At 39.5% G+C, this 24,208-nt stretch overlaps 1 protein-coding gene across 1 annotated transcript in view; it reads left to right on the forward strand.

The window, feature by feature from the left end:
• The first annotated feature begins 898 nt into the window (after positions 1-898).
• Positions 899-24,208, forward strand: part of GPC6 (glypican 6) — a 715,002-nt gene continuing 691,692 nt past the window's right edge. The window contains 2 exon segments of the mRNA XM_041478308.1: positions 899-1,059; positions 1,061-1,206. Coding sequence (XP_041334242.1) covers positions 899-1,059; positions 1,061-1,206 — 307 coding nt within the window.

A 24,208-nucleotide genomic window follows, 5' to 3' on the forward strand; every position in this document is an offset into this window, starting at 1 on the left:
GTGCAACAAATAATAATGGGGAAAAAGTATTTAAGGGGGCCAGTCTAACCCTGGTACTACAGAGAGCAATACTGCTGAGGAGTAGTACCTTTTTGATGTCTCGCTAGCAGACAATTTGTAATTTTGGGTCCAGGAGCAGCTGGATTCGTGGTGAGGAGGAAGTTTTCGGGGCTGAGGGCGCTTTCCCTTCCTTCTGCCAGCAAACAGCGATCCACGCCAGGATTTGCTTTCTGCTCCTGTATTCAGTATTTCGGCGATGCAATGTGTAGCACGTTTCTGTGTGTGTGTGTGTGTGTGTGTGTGTATGTATGTGACTCTGTGTGTGTGTGTGTGTGTGTGTGTGTGTGTGTGCATGTGCGGCTCTCCCTCGCTGCGTCTTGTCTCCAGGATTTCTCCCTGCCTGGCTCCGGAGGCTGCTCCAGCGCTGCGCGGAGCAGAGGTTTCCCCGGCTCCCGTAAATACAGGCACACGCATCCAGTGCACCACACGCACGCACACCACACACACACACAGAGGCACACAGGCACGCTCCGAGCCGCTGTCCAGTCCATCCCCACGCCGGCTGCTTTCCCACCGTCTCCATCCAGCCTGGCAGAGGCGGCAGGCACAGCTCCGCGGCGGATCGCGCTGACGCTGCCCCGGGACTCCGCTCGCAGCAACGCGCCCGCGGTTTCAATCTTCACAAGCTACAGAGAGATTTTGCCTTGTTTTTTCCTTCACCTTTTCTCTTTTTTCTTTTGGTTGTGGGGTATCTGCTTGTGATTTTGGTTTGGGGTTGCCCCCCCCCCCTTTTTTTTAATTTTATTTTTTTTTTCTTTTGGCGTGGGGCGAGCGCTCTGCGCTCGGAGAAGGAGCCGGAGGGACAAGGCTACCGCTCTCCTGCCCCCGCCGTGCGCGCATGTGTGTGTGTGCGCGCCCATCTCCCCCCCGCCTCGCAAAAGTTTGCCTGGGCGGCCGGGGGGCTCCCGGGCCGCCGCCCCCGCAGCCGGGGGGCGCGGCGGAGGCGCGGCGGAGCGGCGGAGGCGGTGGCGGGGCCGCTGCTGCCGGTGCCGCCGCCGCCGCCGCTCCTGCTGCTGCTGCTGGTGGTGCTGCCGGTGCTGCCGGCCGCGGGGACCGAGGGCAAGGCGCGGAGCTGCGGCGAGGTGCGGCAGGCGTACAGCGCCAAGGGCTTCAGCCTGGCCAGCGTGCCCTACCAGGAGATCGCAGGTAAGGACGGGGCCGGGCGCGGCGGGGAGCGGGCAGCGGCCGCGGAGCGGGGCCGGCGCTGCTGCCGCCGCCGGGCTGCGCGCACGCCCCACCGGAGCGCGGCCGGGGACCGCGGCGGTGTGTGCGCGGAGCGGCTCTGCCGGCCCGGGTGGCACCCGGGGGCTTCCCGGAGGAGCGTGTGTGTGCGTGTAGATAAAGATTAAATAAATACAGAAACTAAAGGGGTGGGGGGGTTAAAAAAAAAAAAAAAAAAAAAAGGATGAGATTGACGGGGATGCAGGCTGGCTCAGCCGCGTTTCTGTTCGCTGGCTGAAACTTCTTGAGAGTTGCAGCCGGGCGGCGAGAGGCAGCGGGCAGGTCCGCAGTGGCGGCTGTCCCCTCTGCCGCCCTGTGCGGGGGAGAAAACTTTGCCCTCTGCCCGCGGGCACAGGGCATGAAGGAGGCGGCGGAGGAGGAGGAGAAGGGCGAGGAGGGCAGCCCTGCTCCCCTCCGCGCCCCTCCGCGGACCCAGGCCGGGCGGGTCGCCCCTTGGAGGCGCCGGCGGGCGCCTCCGCCGCAGCACGGATCGAGCAGAGGCACCGGCTGCCGGGGAGAGGCACCCACACGTATCCACACACTCCCGCCCGGCAGCCCCGGCAGCCTGTTACTTGGCTCTTCCGTCTGTTGAAACATGCCTACAACAGGTTATATCGCAATCCGCCTACGAAGGTGTTGGGAACAGTTTTTTTGTTGTAATTCTTTTTCCCTACTTTTCCATACAACATTATCAGTATTGCATCTTGAACACTGAATGAATAAAAATATGTTTGGGGCTGAAATTCTTTTAGAATTTTTTAGATCAGAGAGCACTACAAAAAGAGAGCTATTATACGTGAAGATATGAGCCGGGGCTGCTTAAATCGGACTGCTTGAGCCCTCAAAAAAGGTTTATGCTTCGCCACTGGCACTTTGCTGTTAGGTCTTGCTATTTGTAGAGTGAATTAGATGCTCCTCGGTTTGCTCGCTTCCTCTTGAAAGTTGGAAGCAGTAGATTTATCTTCCTTGAGGTGAAATAATGCCACAGTTATTCACTGTGTAACATTTAGCACTTTACATGAGGAATGATGAATGTAGAAAATCTCAGGACAGCGAGGCTGTAGTTCACAAAGATACAAGGAAGGTTGTTCCATGTTGCACCTTCATCCCTCAGGCTTACTGATTCTCTGGTCTTTCTGTCCTTTTTCCTGTAATTTATATTCAGGTTGCTCATCAGTTATATGAAATCATGAAATCTCTCCTGTGAGCCACAGATCCTTTGAATATGCAGTCATGCTTTCTCTTTGCTCACTGTTACACCAGCTGCTATCAGACAGAATGGTAGGATACCCTCTGTTACATTAAAAAAAGAAATTCTAGTAAATTTCAGGCTTCTAATAACTCTGGATAAACACTTGTTGCTTTCAGCTCACTGAGAAGTTTTATTGTTTCATACATTTTCTGAATGTACAGTGCAAAGTTGACATGCAACTTTTAAGTAAGCCTAGCATTTACAAGTTTCTGTTGACATGTATCAGTACAGAAAGACTCAGAGTAATTAAATATTTAATAGTAGTTCAATCCAAAATTACTCCACAGTTTCCTGTTAAGTTTCATAAGTAAATCTGCTTTTATGATTAAGTGCATGATTTATGGGGGTGTGAGTTATTTTTTCTGAGCTTCCTGTTGAAGGAGTTTGTTTTTTTTGTGGTTTATCTTTCTTTTTTCTAGTTGGTATATCAACTTTTGAGCACTTCTGTTCGTAGCTGTTTAAGTGAGTTGTTGTAAGACTAGGATTGCTTTAAAGTGTGTTTCTAAGTGCGTTGTTCTTGTGCAGCGCTGCAAGGTGGGGTAATAGCTGTTCATGCAGCATGGGCTCTTGTTAATGTTAAAGCACTGTATGTGCTCCCTGGTGCGATGTTGGAAATGTAGTTAAAGCAATCAATGGACAGGCTTGAGAAGCTTTTTTCTTCTTCTTTTTTATTTTTTTTTTTCATTCTGTCTTTTTTCCATCATTCTGGCTCAGTTAAGGAAGCAATTTGTTAGTGTTACAGAAGTGTAGTCTAAGGCCTTATGTTTTAAGGAGTTTAAAGAACTTCATTACAGTCTTATTTCTGAAAAAACATTGTGTTTTCAAAAAATTTTGCATCAATGTCTTAATAATATGACAATAAATAGTAATACACTGTATGGTTTATGTGTTTTGATTTATCAGTAGTCATGTTTTTTGTTGTAGTTTGTTTAAAAGCTATTTTCTATCTACGACTGTTGAAAGGGTAAACTGAAGACTGTGTACTGTGGCAAAGTGTGTACATACTGATGTAAAGAGCTGTGAAGAATCTGTTTAAATTATAGAGGCTGTGGACATAGAGGGATCTCTGTTGAATGGAACTGCAGTGCAAGAGAGTTGTTAGATAACTTCTGTAACGTTATTTATACTGTCACTCACTCTTGCACAGAGATGGTAGAAGTTACAGAGGAAAAAAGTTGTCAGTTTTCGCTCTGTAAGGAAGAGTTTTCCTACAGTATTTTGTTGCACGTGAAATATGTTGAAGTTGGCAGTAATGTGACTACAGTTGTTCACAGTACTTTTACAGCAATGCTAAATTGTTCTGCGTGATTGTATAGAACATATTGGTAATCATCCTTCTGTTTCTGACGTCTTGTCTAATAACCACATTCTGGTGCTGCGACCTTCACTGGAGTACAGCACTTACAGTTGTTTTCTGACATAGTTTAGCAAAGTAAGTCCTCAATAAAGGAACTTTACCTGGGAATGGGGGGCAGAGGAAGAAAATTTGAAGTATACTTGATATGCTGCTGTGAGCTTAATTCTGTGCATCAGTTACATGCAGGGTGAGTAGCCAGAGCTTGCAGTGTATGCTGGGCTGTCCTTGTAATGGGCTCCTCCCTGAGAGAAGCTACTCAGGGCTGCTCTCTGAGTGGAGTATCCTGTGGGTTAAAAAGAGTTGTACTGTGAGACTCAGGTTGCCGTGACCCAGCATTCAGGAGTGTTAGTGGAACTCCTGAGGACTTTGCAGGAAATATTTTGCTGTAGGAAAATCTGTAATTTGAAAAATCAACACACAAGAGCAAAATCATAGAAAACATCTTTGGGCAGTACTTGTTTAACTCCAGCCGTGCCTTCAGTAACTTACATCGTCTTAGAGGAAGCCATGAAAATGAAATGTCAAAGTTAAAGTTGTATTGTGCCCTTACCTCAGAATTTTCTGAATGAAAGTGAATATCTGATTGTGTAAAGTAGTGGATGTGTCTGCTTTGTGCCTTTCCACTTCCAAGGTGAAGGGTGTGGGGGTTCTGTGTGTTGTGGTTTTGCTTGGGATTTGGTTTTTTTGTTTTGTTTAGGGGGCTTTTACTATTTGCTGAATAATAGTTTATTCAGATAAAAACTAGAACTGTTCTGATAAAGCATCCAGCAGTAAAGATGTTGAATTCTAAATGCTGTGTAAGAAGCATGTGAACTTTGTTCCCCTGCACAGATGATGGACGAGGTGAGATTCTGGCAGCACAGTCACCATAGTCAAAGTGACTGAAATGAAAGCAGAAGCAAACCCTTCATTTTGAAGGTCAGGAGTCACTTGAAATTGTGCTTTGATGAATAGGCTTTATACTGGCATAATACAGAGGCGTTGACTGAAGCGAGCAAACGTTCATAACACAGTTGCTTGTAGCTCCTAAGTTGTAATAATAACAACAATGATAATAATAATAATCATACCTCAGTAGTTACCTATGCAATGGAGCTATTATTTCATGTCAGATGTTCCCAAGATGTTATTTCTGAATGTTTTGCTTTCGTACTCTAAAATGAAGTAATAGATTTACAGAATAGGGAAAATCCTCCTGACTGAGTCTGTATTCAAGTACTTGTTCATTAATGCCTTCTTTTACTGTTTCTCTGCTGCTCTCACTGAGAGCTGTGTGAAGAAAGTGCCTGTAGACCAGGAGGTAGATGGGGATTCACAGACAGGCACCTTGTGAGGTTGCCTCAGCAGTGTTAAAAAAGAAATAACCTTGCTAAAATAAATACTATATTCAGTGCAAATTGGTGAAATCTGTTTTGGGCCATTATACATTAATTCACTTCTGATCTCCATGATGGCAGTGAAGATGAACATAGAATTTCATGTAAACTTTAAACTTCCTTTTTGTTTGAACGCTGTTGTAGTTGTATCCTCCACATTGTGTGTGACCCTCTCTCACCTCTGTTGCAGTTGTAGTAATTGCAGCATCAAGAGTCTCTCTGGTCACCTCTCTTTATGGCCTCCCTTATTTTCCAGTTGTGAGTGCATGGTGCATGCTAATAAATTGGCATGTGCATGTAGGTAGGAGGAAGTGCAGCTTTCCTAAGACCTATCTTTGCAGTCACTTCTGTACATCTTTATTGGTTTGTATGTGAGTGATGCCATTAAAGGGAATACAACTTATGTATACACATCTAAAACCTAAAGGTGACGTTTGTAAGATCAGGGCCTTTGAGAAGAAATAGCATGTTTTGAATGCTTATAAATAATTCAATTTTGAATGAGAATTTTATATCTCAGCATCTGGAGTTTCCCAGTGTGACTTTATGCTAGAGTATTTTGGAAAGAGGGACTTTAAAATAGAAAAGGCAATTCTTTAATAATTAATGTAATTATGAACTTCAGTGTATAGTCTCTAATCACCTCTTTTATTTCTGTTGTCAGTCTGATTTATAATCAAAAAACACACCTAAAGTATAATATTTTCTACACGTCTAAGTGCTAGTGTGTTAAACTGTTCTAAAGCTGTATTAGTACTTGTTTCATCATATGCTGTTGTGAAATACTCCTGAGATTAGGTGGTGTTCAGACACCAGAGGTCAAGCACTATGTTAAAAGCTCAGGCCATTCTTTTTTATATTACTGCAATAAAGAATATATTCATTTCATTTATATTACCACTTGGCTCTCATAAAAGGTCAGTTTCAGCTGAATGTACAATTACTTGCAAATGGCAAATCTTATAACAAGCGATCAACAATAAAAGCTTTTCTGGGTAATTTGTCTTTAAAACAACTACCTGCCATTTCTTTTGAATGACTTGAGCATCTTGCAGTATCACTTGGAGATCTCTGTCTTATTCCCCATGATACATGTAAGAAAACTGTGCATACTAATCTTCCTTTCTGCTTAGTAAAGTAAAAATCCATAATTACATTAAAATTTCTAGTTGAAATAACAGGCTTGGTGCTTAAAACACCATTATGGTATCAAAGTATCAGCACTCCCATTACTAGCAGAATGAAATTACTTTTCTAGTGAACTCTGACTGTATGCCCCCTTTTGTACCTGGTTAATGGGTTCTATCTCCCTATGAAGAGAACCCACATTCCATGGTTTTGACTGTTCATGCTACCAGGCATAATTATTTTAGCAGTTTAAATATGTGTAAAAGAATTAATGCTTCTTCAGAAATTCCTAAGAATAGCATATAAAGGTTGGTGTTTAAAGGCAAAATTGTTATTATGCTGAAGAAAGAGAATACATTATAAGATGCAAAAGGAATTTAAAATGTGTTGCAGATGGCAAGAAAGCATATGCTGGTAAAATTCATAGCGCTTTATTCCTCTGTATGTAAAAAAGGTCTAAAAACGTACTGCAACCAAGATTTGCTTTCTTCACTACCTATTGCTCTAGAGCTCCAGCACACATACAAAAACTGAGCTCCCCTAATAAGAACATTTCTAGCTCTTGTTATAAGAGGCTGTCACAAAGACCATCAGCTCTCTCCGATGAGTTTCTTTTGGCTAACGTGACCTTTTCCTAGCAGCAAAGTGGGAACAGCAGCACTTTATTCTGTTGAGCAACTGTGGAACACAGAAGACGCATGGCATTTGGAGGCAGGTGCTGCCAAAGATGTGCTGGAAGAGGTTCCCTCTGACTGCACAAGTGACAGCAATTTGTGTCCTACTGTGACATCCATCCAGCAGAGCCAGTCTCTGTGGGCAAAGTCAGGGGTTGTGGGTTGTGCTGGGAGCATTGCTGTTCCCTCCAGCCACTCTGAAACCTGAATGTGCAGGGAGAGGCTCTGCAACACAACTCTAGCTCTGAGATGGGATGGAGACCTGCTGGCCACTCTTTCTGGTCCTGATTTTCAGGGTTGGGTAGAGGATCTGCTTTCAGTGCACCAGAAAGAAACAGCCAGGGCTGATACTCCTAATGCAAACAGCAAACTGCCCTCCAGCTCACCTGGCCTGTGAGGTCTGTCACCTTGTGCTTCTAATGGCCTTTTAACTGTGTCTCCAGCTGAGCAGCAGATGTAAAGGGTACTGAGCATCTCGAGCTACTTTTTTTTTTCCTCCTGAAAGAAGCATTTCTACAGATGCTCGACACACAGTGGAGCCTTGAACCTGCTCACTGACCTGTTGAGTTTAAAATATCAGGAGAAATCTCCCCAAAATAAGTGTGTCGACTGCTTTTAACGGGTGTTGTGGAGTGGCATTAAATAAGTTTACTTACAGAGTAACACATAGTATCTCTGTGTGTGCATGTGTGTGCATGCAGAGGTAAAGTTACAGCTTTTACCTGGAGCAGCTTCAAAGTCACATTTAAGGACTGAAAGAGCTAGAGAAGTTGCACATTACCAGAACAGGTGCTTGCAAACCAAGTTGAAACTTTGTTTTATGGGCCCATCTGACCAACACCTGAATGCAAACATTAGGCACAATAAAAAACTACACAGTACTCACTTCGTATATGTCAGAAAGATCAAAGGCTAAGTCAGCCATGCTAATCCTACTGTTTGAGAAGTCCAATTGTTCAAGATTGATGCTTGACTAAGCAGTAGGTCCTATAACCTGCCCTGTAAGTCAAAAGCTAGACTTCTCTGTTGCCAGAAACAGTTTCTTTGCTAGTCTGCACAGCTCTTGATATGTTTATAATAGTACCAACATATTTATCTGATGTTTTTAGCCACTTTGAATTTCTAACATGTAGAATCATCTTTTTTGGCGTTTGTATGAGTTGGCCTTGGAGGGAAGTCTATGCATGGAGTGGGGCTTTTGTACATCTCAGTATCAGATTGTGATGTGCTGTAGTGGGAGGGTGTATGTGGATACTGCTGTGGCTGGAGAACTGTGGAGGTATGTGGAAGTACTCCAGACCTGGCAAAATAAAGTCTGTAAATGCCTCACTATTGTTCTCATATCAAATGTCTGTGGATGGCTTCTGAGTTATTGTTAGTATCCCATACGACCTTTGAGTTTGTCCTTGAAAGCAGTAATTAATACAGGAAACTAAAATGGCTTTCTTTAGCAGGATTTATGTTTTAAGAAATGAAGCATAACAGCAGGGAGCAGATCTTTATGTGCAGTGTATTATCCTACGAAGGGTATGTATTATCCTGCCAAAAGTGCGACAGTGGTGACTGATGGTCACATGGCCAAGGAGGCTCTTTTCATATCCTGTGTACATTTACTGTAAGTTCTTTTCAGTTCAGGATTCAGGTTTCCTGTGTTCAGGAAATGTTTCTCTGAGATGCTGATTTGAAGTGGGAAACTGATCTGACAGCAAATCCACCAAAAACCATCTTAAAGTTGCTCAAGATGGTATGCGGGAATGTGAGAATACCTGAAGTCATGATGAGAACATGGGGCTCACAATCTTTTGGTCTCCTTCAGGTAGATGTCTTACAATTCTGTTGAAACTGCTAGAGAAAGATTGTCCATCTTTTCTCATGTGTCACTGAAACACAGCATGGCAGTAGTATAGTGTTCTTAGCAGTATAGTTCAGAAGAAACCAATAGCAGCTGAACATTCTTGGATATTCCACTTTTGTTCTTGGCTTTCTAACTGCATCACCATGAACTCTAGAAGCCATACTAGCAAAGTCATCTGTTCTCCAAAAGTTATGGAGCTGAACACTTGCCTGGGATGAGGAAAAGTACTTAGAGGATGTTACTACCTTAGGGAAACTCTTATTTGTTACCATGTCAGTGTGTGATAGTTAATGTGGTCAGTTTAGTGGGTGTCTGCTGATTTTATGGCATGTTGAATTTGGTGGTTAGGAGGCAAAGGGATTAGATTGTTAGACCTCATGTTTGTATACTGTTATTTATTGCTGTTTTCATGTTTCAAATCTTTTCTACACCTGAGGGTGCTCATTCCCAGCTCTGTGCACCTTTGACCTTACGGTTGTACTCACAGTAGCACTGAAATAGAGATGGTTAAAAGCAGTGGCAAAATGCTCCTAAGTATCCAATTGTCAGCCATGAGACTTCAGATGCTAAACAATTTCTAAATGCCTTCTAGTTTCTAAGTAACCTTGTTTTTAAATGAGTGCTTGTCCTTATGAAGTGTAAACAATGCAGTGACAAATCAAAGGCAAGGGCTGGTGAACAGCAGTGTCCAGTGGCTCAACCTGATCTGTTTTCAGTCTTTTCTCTTAAACTGATGTAGTGTTTCAGAGGGAAAGGAGCTGTGAATACAAACAGCAGCTTCATCTTCTTTAGTTACACAGAATTGATTCACAGAGTAAACACAAAATATGAATATTTAGTTCTCTGATATTAGCTTTTGGCTTTACAACTTTAGCATATAAGTTAATACTGCATATAAGCAATTTAGGCTCCTTGGATGAGAATAGATATATATCATTTAATCTGTCAGCACTATCTTTGTTGTAGAGAAATATGGAAAATACCTATTGAACAGTTTCTCACTCAGGCCATTTTCACTTTAACCAGTTAGAGTAATTTTGAATTACAGTATTCTTATCTGGTCCAATCTTTGCATAGCATGCATGTATTTAAATCTGTTTCAAAAATTTGATGCCTACTCACAGTAAAACCTTCCTTAATACAACAGTTTTTATTTTGTGAAGTAGACTATCCTTGCCTAGCAGTCCTGTTGCAAAATAAAGCAGGGAGGACAGGTGACGCAAATCAAAATTGCGAAGTAAGTTGTGTTGGCTTGACCTAGAGTTTTACGTGGTTTTGAGCAGAAAATCAAAATCTAATTTAAAAATGAAAGTATTTAAAAGAGGGGATGTTTATTTATTGAATTGGTAACAAGCAGGAGCAGTATTCCTTGACCATTACTATTCTATTCTATAAGATGTTTTTTTGTGCTGACTATGGCCTGGCAATAAGCACTGTTGATAGAATACCTGAAACTTAGCTAATATTCACTGATTAAAGACAAAACCTGTCTTTGCCATGTAGCATGGCTGATGCAGTGGAAGGACTTCCAGAAAGGACTTCCTGAAACTGAATGATGAAACAGTGATTAGCTTGTTCTTAAAGCTGATCTTCAGAAGTCCTGTACTGTTCTTTAAATGAGAACTCCAAAGCCTCTTTCTTCTTTAACTACTGAGACAGCATACTAAAAGCTGTGTTTGAATTGATTGTAGTCAGATTGGCTCTGGGGTATGTGCATGCTTCTGTTTTCAGTTTTTTGAGTTAAAGACCTCCCCCCAAACCTGATTTTTGCCTATCTGCCTCCATTGAATGCAGTTGATGGAGGAATTTGATTGAAGATTAATTGGAGAGGTTTTTTGTACAAAAATAAGTAGAGCAGTAAATGATCAAAATTTAAAATTGCAATTTAATTGTGAGAAGCACTGAAGAAAGGCAAGGAAGAAACAATCCTATCTCCAAAGAGGTTCCATTTTACATTTATGTCAGTATTTCTTCATTACTTACAAAATCATAATGGCATAGTTATGTACATACTGTTTAAACCTTTCTCTTTTACATAGACATCAAACATAATACAAATAAATCTTCTGCTTAATTTTTCTGTAGTCCTTCTAAAAGACGCCAGCTTCGTATCCTGGTGAGATTCAACAGTAATTGATGGATCGTTTGTGGATGCATCTTTTTACCTTGTTAATTAGTAATTTAGAGTTTGAGTTTGCTTTTTAAAGCAGCTCCAGCTGGACACTGTAAATCATTGTCTAAAGCACAGTCTATGCTCAGTACAGAAACTGGCCAAACCACAAACTCTTTCCACCTTGTATACCAAAATCTGGTTGCTGGCGAATACTTAAACACATAAATACAGATCAGTGCTGAAGTTAAGCTTTTTGTATCTGATGAACGTATTTCAATTGCTCCTCTCACAGTCTGCCCTACAGACTAATTCTGTCTCTTCAGCCTAGAGGAATACATGGAAGTATTATGTCCAGTGTATGAACATACATATATATATCTATATATCTATATATCTATATATATATATATATATACACATTCATAAACACCTGTACCCAAACAGCTCCTTACATTCAAAAAGTCTGCTGAGATTGTATTGCATTCTGAGGTATAAGTAACACTATGGATAACAAGTAGATTACAAATTTGGATTATAAGTGAGGTCCAGTTGTCTTTTTAATAGTCACATCGTTTTCCTGTCATTGTTAGTTTTTTTCTTCTTTGAGTGTTCTAGAGTAATTTTCATTTTTCAGTGACAGGGTGGTCACTGATGCCATTACCTCCATGCCTATTAGACCTCCAGCTAAATCTGATTTTGACCAAAGAGGAAATGCTACAGAAGTTCCCAGTCCATTTCAACTATAAGAAGAGCAAAAAGCCAACTCAAGATGAAGCAAATTTTACACTTAAGAATGGATTAATCCAAATTTTATTCTGTAATCTGTAACAAATCTGATATCGGTCCATAAAATTCAGCTGGGTTAAAGAATCATGTGTGTCACTTTGCTATTGATTTATAAACTTTTAGGTTATCTTTATAGTTCTTTCACCATCATTATTACATTTATTTTACAGCACAGACAATAAACCTTTCTAGAAAGAGTAATGGCATAGGAAAATTAGGATCATCATCATTTTAATGGCTGTTACCTAAGTGCTCATCTTTTTGTTCCATTCTGTGGCTTGTCTGATGTTTGGAGCCGATCAACCTGTTGCATCCAGTGACTATCCAGATGAGTCATAAGAAAAGGGCTGCCATAGCAAAATAAAACTTCTCAAAATGGATATTAAGGTTTCTATACCTTTATGTAAATCCGATATAGAGATCTAGAGATACAGAGATACAAAATCTTAATCAGTTGAAATAGGCAAATATGATATGAGCCATTTAAAATTTTCAACAATAAGCATTTTGGGAAGTTGATACTAACAGCTAGCAGCCACATTTTCTGATTAATACATATTTGTATTTTTGACACGCTCATATGCAAGGCAAATTTGTAAACATTACCAATATTTATTCCACAAATATTTGTCTCATTTTTATTTCACCCTGCTGCGATCTGCAAGTGCTAATCATTGGAACCCTTTGGAGCAAAGGAACTTATCAAGTTGCATTAGATATAACAGGAACAAAATATTCAAACAAATTTTTGTGGAAAAAGTGTCTTGGTTGATCTGATTTTACAAGTGAGCTGCAGGCATGTCTTTCAACATGAGGAGTTAATTTGCAAAGGCGAGTTATAGAATATATTCTGAACATTTTCGCAGTTCCTTACGGGGAACTTTTCTCTTCTAAATTATTATTTTTCATTCTATCCACACCGCTTCTTGTTTACGCTACACAGACACATACATACATCCTCATTTCAAAATAAGAAAAAATATAACAGATAATTCAGTTTTTAAAGTTACTTGTCATTGCTGAAATACTTATTGCTTCCACAAAGAGCTTCCAATATTTTTACTGGTAAAGTCCCTTATTTTAGGCAGCTTCCTGCCTTGCAGGATAATTTCTCATACGGGTGCTCAAGTCTACAGGATACAATGCATGAGAGAAGTTAGTCAGAACAACTGAGTAGTCAGCCAGTGAATGTGATGTAGGACAAAAACCCTGTGTGTGATGCTTGCTGATGAGTGAGAGAGTTGAGTCCTCCCTCCACCTTTTGAGACAACATCTTCAAAGCTGTTTTTTGGAGGGATTGCTTCTTTTTGAAGCAATTCCACTGTGCATAAATAGTATCGCATAATAACAAGAAATAACCTGAGAGTGGAGAGGGATGTTTTACAATATGCATGCAGTGATAGGACAAGGAGCAGTGGTTTTAAGGTGAAAGAGGGTAGTTTAGATTAGATATTAGGAAGAAACTCCTTACTGTGAGAGTGGTGAGGCACAGAAAAATGTTGCCCAGGAGAGTTATGTATGCTCCACCCCCGAAGTGTTCATGGCCAGGCTATATGGGAATTTGAAGAACCTGGTTTAGTGAGAGTGTCCCTACCCATGGCAGGGGGTTGGAACTGGATAGTTTTCCAAGGTTCCCTTCGAACCCAAATAATTCCATGAATCTATGATTCTGTGTTCATTGAGACAGAGAGGATGTTTTGTTTTGTGCCTGTTTTTTAGCACATCGCTGTTAACTATTGGAAGTGCACATGATTATTGTTGAAGTTGAGTTTTGGGTAGGCTGTAGTTCCAAAAATGGTTTGATCATTCCTCAAACATATGCATGAAACAGAAAACATTATTGGAAGATGTTTTTATTTTCCTGTTAATGAGAGTGGGTGGTGGTATAGAACAGTTCCTTCTATACCCTGATGAGGGGTTTAAAATTTTGTGTTCTACAAATATGTATTTTTTTAGGAATATTAATATTTTAGGAGTAATTCTGTAAAAACAAACAAAAATGTCCCATGGAGAGTCAGCAGCAGAAATCTTGGTGTTATCTGCTAAAGATGAAGCTGTTCTCCTAAGGTGTTCCACTAAGGTTAAGGTACAAGAGAGAGGTCTTGAACATCCTGTGGGTTCTGTCTGTTTCCACTACAAGTTTTATTTTCTTTATGAGCCTAGATATAAACTTGGTACTGGGAATAGTAGCAGCTTTAAAACTTTCTCCTGGGGAAATTGTTTGACTTTTGAAGCACCTTAGAAGGTTGCAAAGGTATTGCTGGCCAACAGGCACAAAATAATTTGATATAAAACTGAGCTCTAGGTTGCTGTTGGAAACCACCAAGATAATAAGTCAGTTTTAGAAAAAAACAGGTTCATTATTTTTTAATTGGGCTGCTCATCAAAAATGCAAGAGGTGTTCCAAATATCATGAAGTTTAAGGAAATTAAGTTCTGATGAATTCCATATACATAACATGATTAATCTATCGATTATGCCATGCTGACCCTCACAAGTGTGTTCTTCCTCCTTTTCAAATGTCTTCTCAGGTGAAAAACAACACAAACATCAATTTAAGCAGTATATAAATACAAAATGAAGTACTTAAAATGAAACTTTAACAAGACCAAAAGCATTTTGGCAAGATTATTTCAGGGAACAGTTAAAATAGATGAGAACAGCTTTCCTTTGTGATTAACACCATTATATTCTCATTCATTTATGACATTATATTAATTCAAGATATTATATTCATTCAAGACTTACACAGCAATTTTCAGAGGAGCAGTGTAACAACAAAATGAGAAAAGCAATAAAAGACACAGAACTAATAACACATTTGATATTGAGAGAAAGGAGGATGCAGAGTGGGCTGGGAAAATTGGGGCATATCTACATTCAGCATTCAGCTTGTTTCAGAGCTCTGATGTAGGAAGATGTAGGAACTAAGGAAGCATTTCTTGTGCAGTTACATGGACATAACGGTGACAGGGGAGGTGGATATTTGGTGGAATGCTGATGAGTGGACTTACAAGGCTTTCTGAGATTGGTTTTTTACTTTCAGTGTAAATTCTCTCCTTGTTGCCATCAATCCCAAAAATAAAACCAGGATAAAAACTCTCTTTTCTAAGAATTTTGTAGTCATTTCATAGGGGCTTAGTACTGCTCTCAAAAGTGAGCGTGATACTTCTATCACTTATCTGACTCTGTGTCTGTGGGTGACTAACAACTGCAGCAGTCTTCTGTGATGTCTTTCTGGAATTCCCCCCCTTAGTGTCTTGTCTTTCTCTTCCTTCGGTCCTTCTTGAGCATTCCCCAGGTTCTCAGCATCGCTGCATCCCCCCTTTAGCACATCTCAAAGAGCTTGATACCATCTCAAAATGCTCTTGCCTCTGCAAACATCCTGTCAGCAGTCCTTCACCTCTGTACACAATTACCCTGTTCCATGTGCACAGCATGCTGGGGGAAGAGTTTCTTTCTTTGACTTCTTTTTTTGTTTCATATCAGATACAACAAGCTCATCAAGAAATGATTCTTCTTGGGCACTCATGAGTAGCTGACTCAGTGTCCTCTAGTTTTCACAGACTAGGTTACTAGAATTCTTTCACCTTTATTGTTTCTTTGGTCCTTCCCAGCAGTTAGTATTTAATTTATGTTGCCTTTATTATAAAGATAACCTGACAGTAGATTTCCAACAGCTTCTCTCCATGTTACTTTTTCCCAGTTGCTTGATCTTTTTGTTGGATTTTTTTGGTGTATGTCCATGTCCTGGCCCTGCCTGCCCCCCTGCTCCCTTCCCCTCCTGCTTTTTTAAAATTGCTCTCAGTATTGTGCTTCTGCAACTTCAGACTGTAGTTTTATCTGCCAGTTACTGAAAAGAAGATATCATTTATTGTGGTCTTCTTATATTTAGGATTTAGCCTCCTTTCAGTGAATTTTCTGTCAGCCTTTTCTTGGAGCACTTTCTGACTAAAGCCTGTCAAGACCGTTGGATTTTAGAAGGGCCAGGACTTCTTTCTTTGCCCAGAATTTTATTTTCTGTACTATTTATTTTGGAAGATCATTTTCTTGAAAGTTAAACCATATGTAAGAAACTCCTGGGGATATGGAGAGGAGTCCAGTCAGTTCAGTCTTTGAGAAGGAACAAAGCAGTGGGGAACAAAAGTATGAGGCACACAACTTCGCTTCTGCAGAGCTGTGTAAAAGTAAAGAAACACAGGCTGAGTTTTTCAATATCTGCTAGAAAAAAATACATAATAACTAAAGTAATCTTTTATAATTTTTGCATGTGTTAATACAGCAATTTTGCTTAAATTTGGACAGTATCAGAATCTTGTTTAAAAACTCTAATTTTACAGCTCATCTGTAATTAGTATTTTATTCTTAGACTGTGGAAGTTAAATCTCGTGGAAGTCCTTTTTAAAAAAAGGAAAACCATTAGCTGTCCATCCATATTCCTGCCACAGCAGAGGTCCCAGGACTTTTTTGCTAAAATTCTCATGTGCTCACAAGAACTGCAGAGGCATCCTTTGTGAGCCAGCAGATGGGGCATCTCTGTGAGAGCTTCAGGTAGGAGATCGCAACAGCTTCACAGTGGTCCCCTTGCTCTGCTCTGAGGTGAGTAATGAAAAAAATCATGGAATGGTTTTTTTAACCATTTAACCAAATAAAAATCATCTAGTTCCAGCCTGCCTTTTCTTGGGCTAGGACACCTTCCAGTAGACCATGTTGCTCAGAGCCCAAACTAAACTGGCCTTGAACAGTTGAAGGGATGGGGCAGTCACAGCTTCTCTGGGCAACCTGTTCCAGCATCTCACCACCCTCACAATGAAGAATGTCTTCCTAATATCTAATCTTTAGATTAGATTAGATATATCAGTTCAAAGCTATTCCCCCCTTGTCCTGTTGCTGCGTGTCCTTGTAAAAGTCCCTCTCCAGCTTTTCTATAGGCCCTCTTTAGATACTGGAAGGCTGCTATAAGTTTTCCAAGGCTTCTCTTCTTCAGACTGAACAACCCCAAGTCTCTCAGCTTTTCTTCACAGGAGTTGTGCTCCAGCCCTGTGATTATTTTCATGGCTGTCCTCTGGACATTCTCCAGCAAATCCATGTCCTTCATATGAGTCATTACTGTAATGAGCTTCCCCTTGCATCTCAGGTGGCATCACTCCAGGCACCAGTGCCTTGCAGCCCACCTACAAATTATATGGTGTGGCCCCGGTGGGTCAGGATGCCTGACCTTTCATTGAGTGACAGCACCTGTTGCCTTGTGAAGTAATTTAATACTGTGTGGAGTAGAAGAAGGTATTGGATTGGTTTGGATTTGGGTGTAGGACATGACTTCAGATAAAGATGTTAGGAATGAGAGGTTTATTGAACTTTTTCTTCCTCACTTCTGGAGGAGGGAGAAATATTAATAGCAAACAGCAGTACAGATGTATTTTTGCGTCTCAATCATCAGCACTTTGGGAAGAATACAGGCAGAGGACAAAACAAGAAAAAAGCAGCCGCAAGGTAGAAGTGGCGGGGTGTGCTAAAAAGCAGTGCCTTTGCCATTCCGCTATAGGCAGAAAAGTCAAAATCCACATCAGAATACAGGAATGAAAAATGACAGTCTTCTAGACTGAAACCTGACAAAATTGCAGTGAATATAAGCTAACTCCAAGCAAAGCACTGCTCATCTACCATTTACCGTGATGTTGACTCTTAAGATGAAAATTGTGATACTGTATTTGGGGAGTGGAAAATTAGGTTTTTTTTTCATTAGCATGACAGTTATTAATGTCATTATTTCATAATTACTCCACAAAGTTTAGAGTAGGGACATTTACCATTGCCAGTAGCTTTTTCATCTTATCAAATAGCACTGAAAAGGAATCAACATAATGAAATCTAAATGCAAAATTAATATGAAATTGCAAAAGATTTGGCTTTTTTTTGTTTTGTTTTAATTTGATTTAAACAGATACACAGGCTTTGACAAAAATTTTTCTGATTAAAAAATAAATTTAGAAAAGGTACGGTTTCAGAGTAATGCATGGAATAAGTTGCTCCTACCTAAAAGTGTGGAACACTGGAGGTAAATGCAGCTTCATTCTAAATCAGGACTGAGGAAGCACATAGTGTGTGGCACCACAGGGCTCACTGATATATTTACTGCTGCTCTAATCTCCTTTACTGGTCTGCACATGGCCAACAGGTACAAACTTTATTTGGTGGCATTTTTTATGTTAACTGTGCTTTTAGTAGCAGCAAATAAATCCAAAATTAGGAAAGAAACACCAAAACAGGTTTTTGAACAGTGTAAATAAAATGTAATTTAACATAGTAGCATATTGTGACTTTAACCTGATGTGAAAAGTATTATATCAGCAAAATTATTCTTATGTTGTATTGTGGGGTTAACATTAAATGGTGGTAAGGACTCAAGGACTGAAATCGTGAAATATAAATTGTTCATGATCCTATATGCAAATAGTGATGGTACTCCTTGCCACTGTTTTTACCCATGACTAATTTGCATTTATAATCACGATATAAAAACCCCACATGGTCAAGATACAGCTATTTTAGTAACTCAGGTAGGCAGAACAGCCTGGAGTTTTTTCTTTGGCATCATGCAGTAGAGCAAGGAAATTGTTTATTTAAAAATGAAAAATTCACTTATTCTTTACAGAAAGTTGGTAGTTACCAGTGATGCAGATTCTGGACATAAATGAAACAAATACACTTAATGAACAAGTGGTGACTGTTGCTTAAAACGTATTTCTTGCACTATAGCTCATGAGCAGATAGTGGTAGAAAAACCTTTACTTTGAACAGAACCGGAGCTGGATGAAAAACCAGGAGAGAGAAGTCTGTGAATTGGAGCTGAGATGTTGGTTTGATAAAACCAGAGATACTTTGTATTTTTGTATGATGCTAGGGACAAGTAAAAGGGATGGATCCAAAAAGAAATGTACATGAAAGCCCATTGGCGATAGGATCAAAAGGAAAGTAAATGGGAAATAAAGAGGAGAGTGAGGGAGGTGTTCCGTAACAACGTGCAGCAGCTTGTGGAGGGAAGTGGAGGTGAAGGAAATGTCATGTGGCAGCTTCCCTTTAGATGTGAGTCTTTAATCTTTTTTTGCATTTTTTGCACATGAATTCTGTAGAATTTTATTTGCTTTCAAAATTCCACCAGGCACAAGTGGTTGTTGGAGTATTTCTGACAGTATTCCTAGTGTTTGAACTTCATAGTTGTCATTAGTTCCTTCAGTAAATATTCCCTGCTGTTGCTTTGATTTTCATAATTAGTCACTCTCAATCAAGTACATTTCTCAAGGACTGAAATTGTGAAATATAAATTGTTCATGATCCCATAATGAAAAGACAGTTTTAAAGGTTTTGATTCACAGTATGTGTTTCAGCTAAGAAAAGAACTTGACTATGTGAGAAAGAACAAAGAGCCAGGCTCCAAGATACTTCCATTTTAGTATGGTTTAGGGAATTTTTTATACCTTCTTAAGGTATTAAGATACCCAAATACTTGAAAAACTTGGAATAGATTTATGAAAGATAGAAGTCTGTATCTTATTTGTGAGGTGCATATTTATATATATATATATATGTCCCTTGATTTATCTATCTATCTAGAGATGATTAAAGCAAAGCTGTTAATTTGCTTTCATTTGTGAAACAATATTTTTTTTACTGTATATATGTCATCAGAAGGTCTCAGCATATGAAGTGATGTGTGATTCTAGCAAAAAAAGGGCAAGTGAAGTGAAAGGTGTTGTTCTACTCAGAAGTGAAGGCTGCATTGCAAGTATTTGATTGCATGCAGATCCAGTAATACACTTATACAGAAATTATGAATATGCAGACCTCCAAAAGGTCCTAAAAGGATTTTATCAAGGATTTAGATACTAAAATCTTAGAAAGCAGTTTGAGGCAGTGTCTTTTTAAGAAGCCCAAGATCTCTGTAAAAAACCCATAAAAAGCAGCTCCCCTGCCCCAAGCAGCTGTATTGGCTGTTTTGAGGCAGAAACTTCAACTTGTTAGCCATGAGAGAGGAGTGCTATTCTCCTGTGTATGTTCATTACACAAAAAGAAGTGTTTGTCATTTTGAATCCAGCTGGATTTAGGCATCTGCTTAATCAGGTTTATGAGCCTCGTATACTGGTGTGTGGATATCCTGCAGTTTCCCTTGGAAATATATAGCTTTCTATGGTCTTTATGTTTTCTTTTTCTTGTTATAGTACATGAGAAGAAAATAGATAATATGTGTCTTTTTTTTTTTTTTTTTTTTTTTTCTTTTTCTTTTCTGTTCTAGTAAACTTCTAGTAAATGGAGAAGGGAAGATTTTTAATTAATATGTTCTACATCATTCCCTGGAAGCAGTCAGGGAACATACCTGCATTAGCATTTTGGTATGAATTAGGTACGTGCTTTTGAAGTAAAGCTCCCCTTTGTCTCTACTTGCTGTGCTTGGATTCACATTATAAAATAGTCTTGGAGAACACAAGGTGGACTTTTTTGGGGGTAACCAGACAATGTGCTCCAACCATTTCCAGATAATCAAATTCCTAGTTCCAGATCAAAATAAATCCAAACCTTTAATAAGTGTAGTGTGGATGTCAGTTTCTCATCAGCCATGCATTACCCTAAGGAGCTGCTTCCACTGAACTGCTCTGCTTGCTTCTGTAGGTGCAAGCGTGAATTTCTTCAAAGCTTTCTCTCTTTTAGCTACAGGGTGAGTTCTGGGTCCTCAGCAGAGGTAGTCAGAATCACTCTGCTGCAGGAAGATGCCTAAATTCGAGGGACTGAAAGCTCCTTTAGCTGTCTAAAAGTAGGTGATATAAATACTGTTCATAGTGATTATATCATAGAATAGAGCAAGGCAGTACAGGCAGCCGCTGTGCAGCACCTCTTACTTCAGTCCCCTCTGGTGAGTTATCCTCCCTTGGGCAGGATGTGATGGGGATTGCACCCCCTCTGTGCTAATCCAGCTCTTGACTTTGTTGTTTTAAAGAGATGTGATAATATTACCAAAAAAACCCGAAACAATAGAAAATAGGCAAAATCCTCTTTTTTTTTTTTTTTTTTTTTTTTTTTTTTTTTTTTGTTTTTTTTTTTTTTTTTTTTTTTTTTGTTTGTTTGGTTGTTTGTTTTTTTTTTGTTTTGTTTTGTTTTGTTTTGTTTTGGAACACACCCTTCCCCACTCTTGTATTCAGCTGTTTGTAATCACTAGGCTAGTGCAAAACAAATGCTTTGATCTTGTACTAGGACTACTAGGTAAACCTCCTAAATTGTTTCCGGCATATAACTCCCATTTTCTAGCATTTTCTCTCAAAAGCTGCTTGGTAAATCTTGTCTCACTGTTAATTTAGATATTATTTCTCCCTCCCAGAAAGCAGAGACATCTCAGTTCATTCAGAGAATACTTTATAAATGCCTATTTCTTATGTCAAGGCCATAATAAATCAAGTATGGAATGGTGCAGACATAAGTCATGTACTTTTTCCATTACTTTCTGATTTTCTCAGCATTTCTAGCATATATTTCTACTTAAAACACCAAAAAATACTAGCTTATATCTAAGATCGAGGAAAAAATAAAAAGACAATATGCTAGCATACTATTAGAAATTTAGAATTGTAACATCAAAAATTAAAAATCTAGATAATTACGATTGTTTCAGGAGCTTTGTTTGGCTACCTGTGAGTAAAGATAGTCCTAGAAGTATACTCATGCACAAATCCTCATACAGGATGACTTATTGTACTTAGACAATTAATTATTTTCTCTGTTGTGTACTATAGCTAATTCAAATTCTGTTCTGAAGATAAGCTATAAATATTCTTATAGCCTCTTCTCTTACAACTACTATTTCTAGAAACTTAATTAAATCCTTTTATTTTCATAATCTGTCCTGAGCTATTATTCTCCTTTTACATGTGAGAAAGAAATGCATTTTAAAATATTCAGATGCTCAACTTGTGTTGTAAAAGTACTTAGCACTTTGTATTTCCAGAGTATCAATGACTGGCTTTAGCTGCAGTCTCCAAGCAGATCTTCTGCATAACAGGTTTTATTGTGTCTGTTTTTGGACACCAGGAAGTGATTAATGTAAATGGAGAATCATTTGTGAAAGTCTGGCTGAGATACAGGAACCTATAGGAGGAAGAATGCTACCAAGCAATTCTCCATGGAAATGCTCTTGCTGTGATACTCATGAGATTCTCATTTTTGTAGCTGCAACTCTCATCTCTATTCACGAAGCACTTTTCAAGTTTGCCAAAAAAAAATAAAACAGCTTTTGTCCTACAGACTGAACACTACCCAATCTTGCTCACACTAAACCTATACCATCCACCATTGTGATGCAAATATGTGCAGGACAGTAGGTATGGGGTTTTTTTGTATGAATGCTTCCTAAGTTTCTTCATTATGTTTAAACAAGACTCCTTAGATGCATATCAAAGTTACCATACAGGTGCCTGAATTTAGGCTTTCTTATTGCCATGCCAGCTTTCTGTATAAAATTCACTCTGCATCTGCTTCCCTGTAGTCTTTGTTCTGCCCAATACACATCTTGGTTCCTTTTAAAAAGTCCTTTTTGGACCTTTCCTGGTATTCATACAGTAGCAGCTTAATGGAACTGTATAAATATAGACAGGAAATACGATGGCATTCATTGAAAAATGTGAGATTAGATGCACACTGAAGCATTCTGTGACTTTGACTGTTGATAGGATTGGAGCTTCAAACGATACCCAAAACAGCACCACTGGATACACTACGGCTCTCTTGCCCTAGCAAGGTTAGGAGGAACCCTAGAAGCGCATTTACAGGAAAAAAACCCCAAACACCTGGTGTAGAGTTTGATTCTCTTGATCATCGGACTTGGATTCAGGTGCATAAATTCATGAAGAGGATGGTTTGGGATTTGACTCGCAGGACCTCTTCTTCATGAAGCCTATTCTGCTGCAAGAGTGTTTGTCACTGAGGGCCCGAGAGACAACAAATGTTAACACAGGGTTTGCATGTGGAGTGGAGCTGTCAGCAGAAAGACTCGGCAAGGCACAGTTGAGAAGCGAATGTTTGGTTTATGTCTGAGCTCTTCTAGAGAGGGGAAAACCACAGTTTGTTCAGATGAAGTGGCAGCTGCTGAAGCACTGCTGTAAGTGTATTCAAGTGCCAAGTTCATATGGGACACAGACTTATTTTAAACATTCCATGAAAATGAGAACAGTTCTTCAAAGTTGAAAGCTAAAGCGTTCATTTATTTTAAATGTTTCTCTTGGAACGATTTAGTAGACTAGACTCTTGGTTTACTATTGAGTAGTTTATTATTATTTCTGTTTCCTTCTGAGGGTTGCTTTAGATATTGTACTACAAAGTTCAGAACTTCTTGAAAATTCCAAGAGAGAGAGAAGCCTGGCTTATCTCCTTCTCCTTGCTGTTTAGTGATGTTACAGCTGTGATTGAATTCCATGAGATGAAAATTTGGCAAGGTTTAGGAGACATACCATATTGTGATCCCCCTCACCTAATGCCTTTGACTTAGTACTAAACTCTCCTGTATTACTGATTACCACTTTTCCCATTTCATATATCTGCTTAAGAAGCTTTTTTCTCATTATTTTTTCCGTCTTGTTAACTTCTTGTTTTCAGTGTTCTTGGGAGCATTTTTCATTCTAGTGAAGTTTGCAGCATGGAATGCAGTTTCTCTCTGTAGTACCATGACCTTGCACCACCCAACAATGTGCTGTCAGTAACAGGTGTCACTCATTGGCAACAGATGCTCCTCCATAATTTTACCTAGCTCCACAGAATCTGCTAGCTCAGATGGATTTCCCAGAAGCAGAACTTTGGTGTTGAAGGCTTAATTTCAAATTATAATTCTAAAATGTGTGTGCTGCCCACATCTAATTCCATTTGTGCCTTCCCTGACTGCTGAAGAAATTTTATCTTCTCTCTTCTCCCTCCCCTGTCTTCTGACATAATTGTAGTAGCTGCTGCCCCAGTAGATTTCAAGGAGCATACTAGAGGCAAAAAGGCAAACAAACAAACAGATCAAAACAAAATAAAAAACACCCTAATATGTTTTTTCCCTTTCACTTCCATCCTTAATCCCTACAATCACAAACAACTGAATATAGGCAGAGACATCCTGAAAAGGCAAAACTAAATCACATCTAGATGGTTTGGTCCAAGACATGCATGCAGCGGACAGTATTGCTAATATAAAATATAAAGCTATCTGTTTTTTCGTTCTTTTAATTCAAGTTTCTTAACCTATTTAATCTTCTCAAAGACAAAGTTAACTCATTGTGGTATTCTGTATGTCTTTGCTGAGTATACCATCTTGTTGAAATTGTGCAGATGTTTTGCATTGTAAGGTTACATAGTAAATAATTTTC

The sequence above is a fragment of the Pyrgilauda ruficollis genome, unplaced genomic scaffold (genome assembly GCF_017590135.1).
Source record: "Pyrgilauda ruficollis isolate IOZ18807 unplaced genomic scaffold, ASM1759013v1 scaffold44, whole genome shotgun sequence".
Classification (NCBI taxonomy): Eukaryota; Metazoa; Chordata; class Aves; order Passeriformes; family Passeridae; genus Pyrgilauda; species Pyrgilauda ruficollis.